Raw genomic sequence first — 1,461 nt, forward strand, 5'->3', positions numbered from 1 at the left:
ACCCGGTCCCTCTCGGGAGGGTAACAAGGGAAAGTGTTCAGTGCAGATCAGTGAGTAAGCACCAGCCCGCCCATGCCCACCTTGCTCCCAGACACCTGGTCCCTCTCGGGAGGGCAACAAGGGAGCCGTCCGAGCAGTAGTGACTGGGCTCCACCCTCCTCTCCTGCTCCTCCGGTGTTGATTGTAGAACCAAGTAATATGAACTCTTTGACAACTTCTATCTTTTCTCCATTTATCATGATGCTGCTTATTGTGTACACCAGGTGCTACTTTAAGCATGGGAGAATGAAGTGGTGAACAAGACAGACAAGGTCTCTGCCCTCATGGAGCTTATAATCTAGTATGAAGACAGCAAACATGTAAACAAAGAAATAAATAATTTTAGGTAGTGGTAGGTACATAAAGAATAATAAAGTAGTGTGATGGGATAGAGAACTGGAGTGGGATAAGGTAAAAACAAGTAAGTAAATAACAATTGCTATCATGTTGATTCGGACTCTTAGCAACTCTATGCATGTCAGACTAGAACTTTGCTCCAGGTTTTCAGTGGCTGATTTTTTGGAAGTAAATCAATAGGCCTTTCTTCCCAGGCATGTCTGAGTGGACTCCAACCTCCAATTTTTCAGTTTGCAGCTGAGCACCCTAACCATTTGCACTACACAGGGACTCCTGTGGTAAGGGTTATAATTTGCATAGAATAGGCAAGCAAGTTCTCCCCGAGAAGGCAATATTTTTGCAGACACCTGAATGAGTGAGGGATCAAGGAGGCAAAGATTTCCAGAAATAAAGTTTCAGGAAGAGGGAACACTGTGTGCAAAGTCCCTGTGGCAGAAATGCATTTGGCTTATTCTTGGAATAGCAATATGTATGGTGGGGGGAGAGGGCAATACAGAGGGAGGTAGGCAAGAACCAGGCGACTCAGAATTTTGTAGGCTATGGCAAAATTTATTCAAAATATTATCAGAAATCATTGGAAGTTGTGAATGACAATCCAATTTTATTTTAGAAGTATTGCATTTGAAGTAAGCTACTGAGGACAGAAATGTTCTTACAGGAGTTAACCTGGGATGGAACTGCAGATCCAGGTTAGCAAACTGAGATCATCCCTTCTAATGAGGAACAATTAACTTAGCACATGACACTTAGATTAAGTATAGTACAAGTCTGGCAGTGTTTTGGCTAAATGTCTCTAGTTCCAGAATAACTACATCAGATGGGGAAAGTGTTGCAAATGGTGCAATTATTTTCTCCATGAATGTAATTATGGTACACAAGCAGTATATCTTCCCACTTTCTCTGAACCAAAACCTAGAGGAAGCTTTTTTTGGTCTTCCTCTGACATTTGTTGTTGTTCAAAACCAAAGACCAAACTCACTGCCATTGAGTTGATTCCAAACTCATAACAACCCCTGTTGGGTTTCCAAGGCTATAAATCTTTATGAAAGCAAACTGCTTTATCTT

The 1,461-nt window shown here is 41.9% G+C and overlaps 1 protein-coding gene across 1 annotated transcript in view; it reads left to right on the plus strand.

Moving 5' to 3' along the window:
* Window positions 1-72: 72 nt before the first annotated feature.
* Window positions 73-1,461, plus strand: part of MYH15 (myosin heavy chain 15) — a 214,061-nt gene continuing 212,672 nt past the window's right edge. The window contains 1 exon segment of the mRNA XM_042781754.1: window positions 73-193. Coding sequence (XP_042637688.1) covers window positions 73-193 — 121 coding nt within the window.

The sequence above is a fragment of the Orycteropus afer genome, unplaced genomic scaffold (assembly GCF_000298275.1).
Source record: "Orycteropus afer afer isolate SDZICR_OR568_19922 unplaced genomic scaffold, OryAfe1.0 scaffold00166, whole genome shotgun sequence".
Lineage (NCBI taxonomy): Eukaryota > Metazoa > Chordata > Mammalia > Tubulidentata > Orycteropodidae > Orycteropus > Orycteropus afer.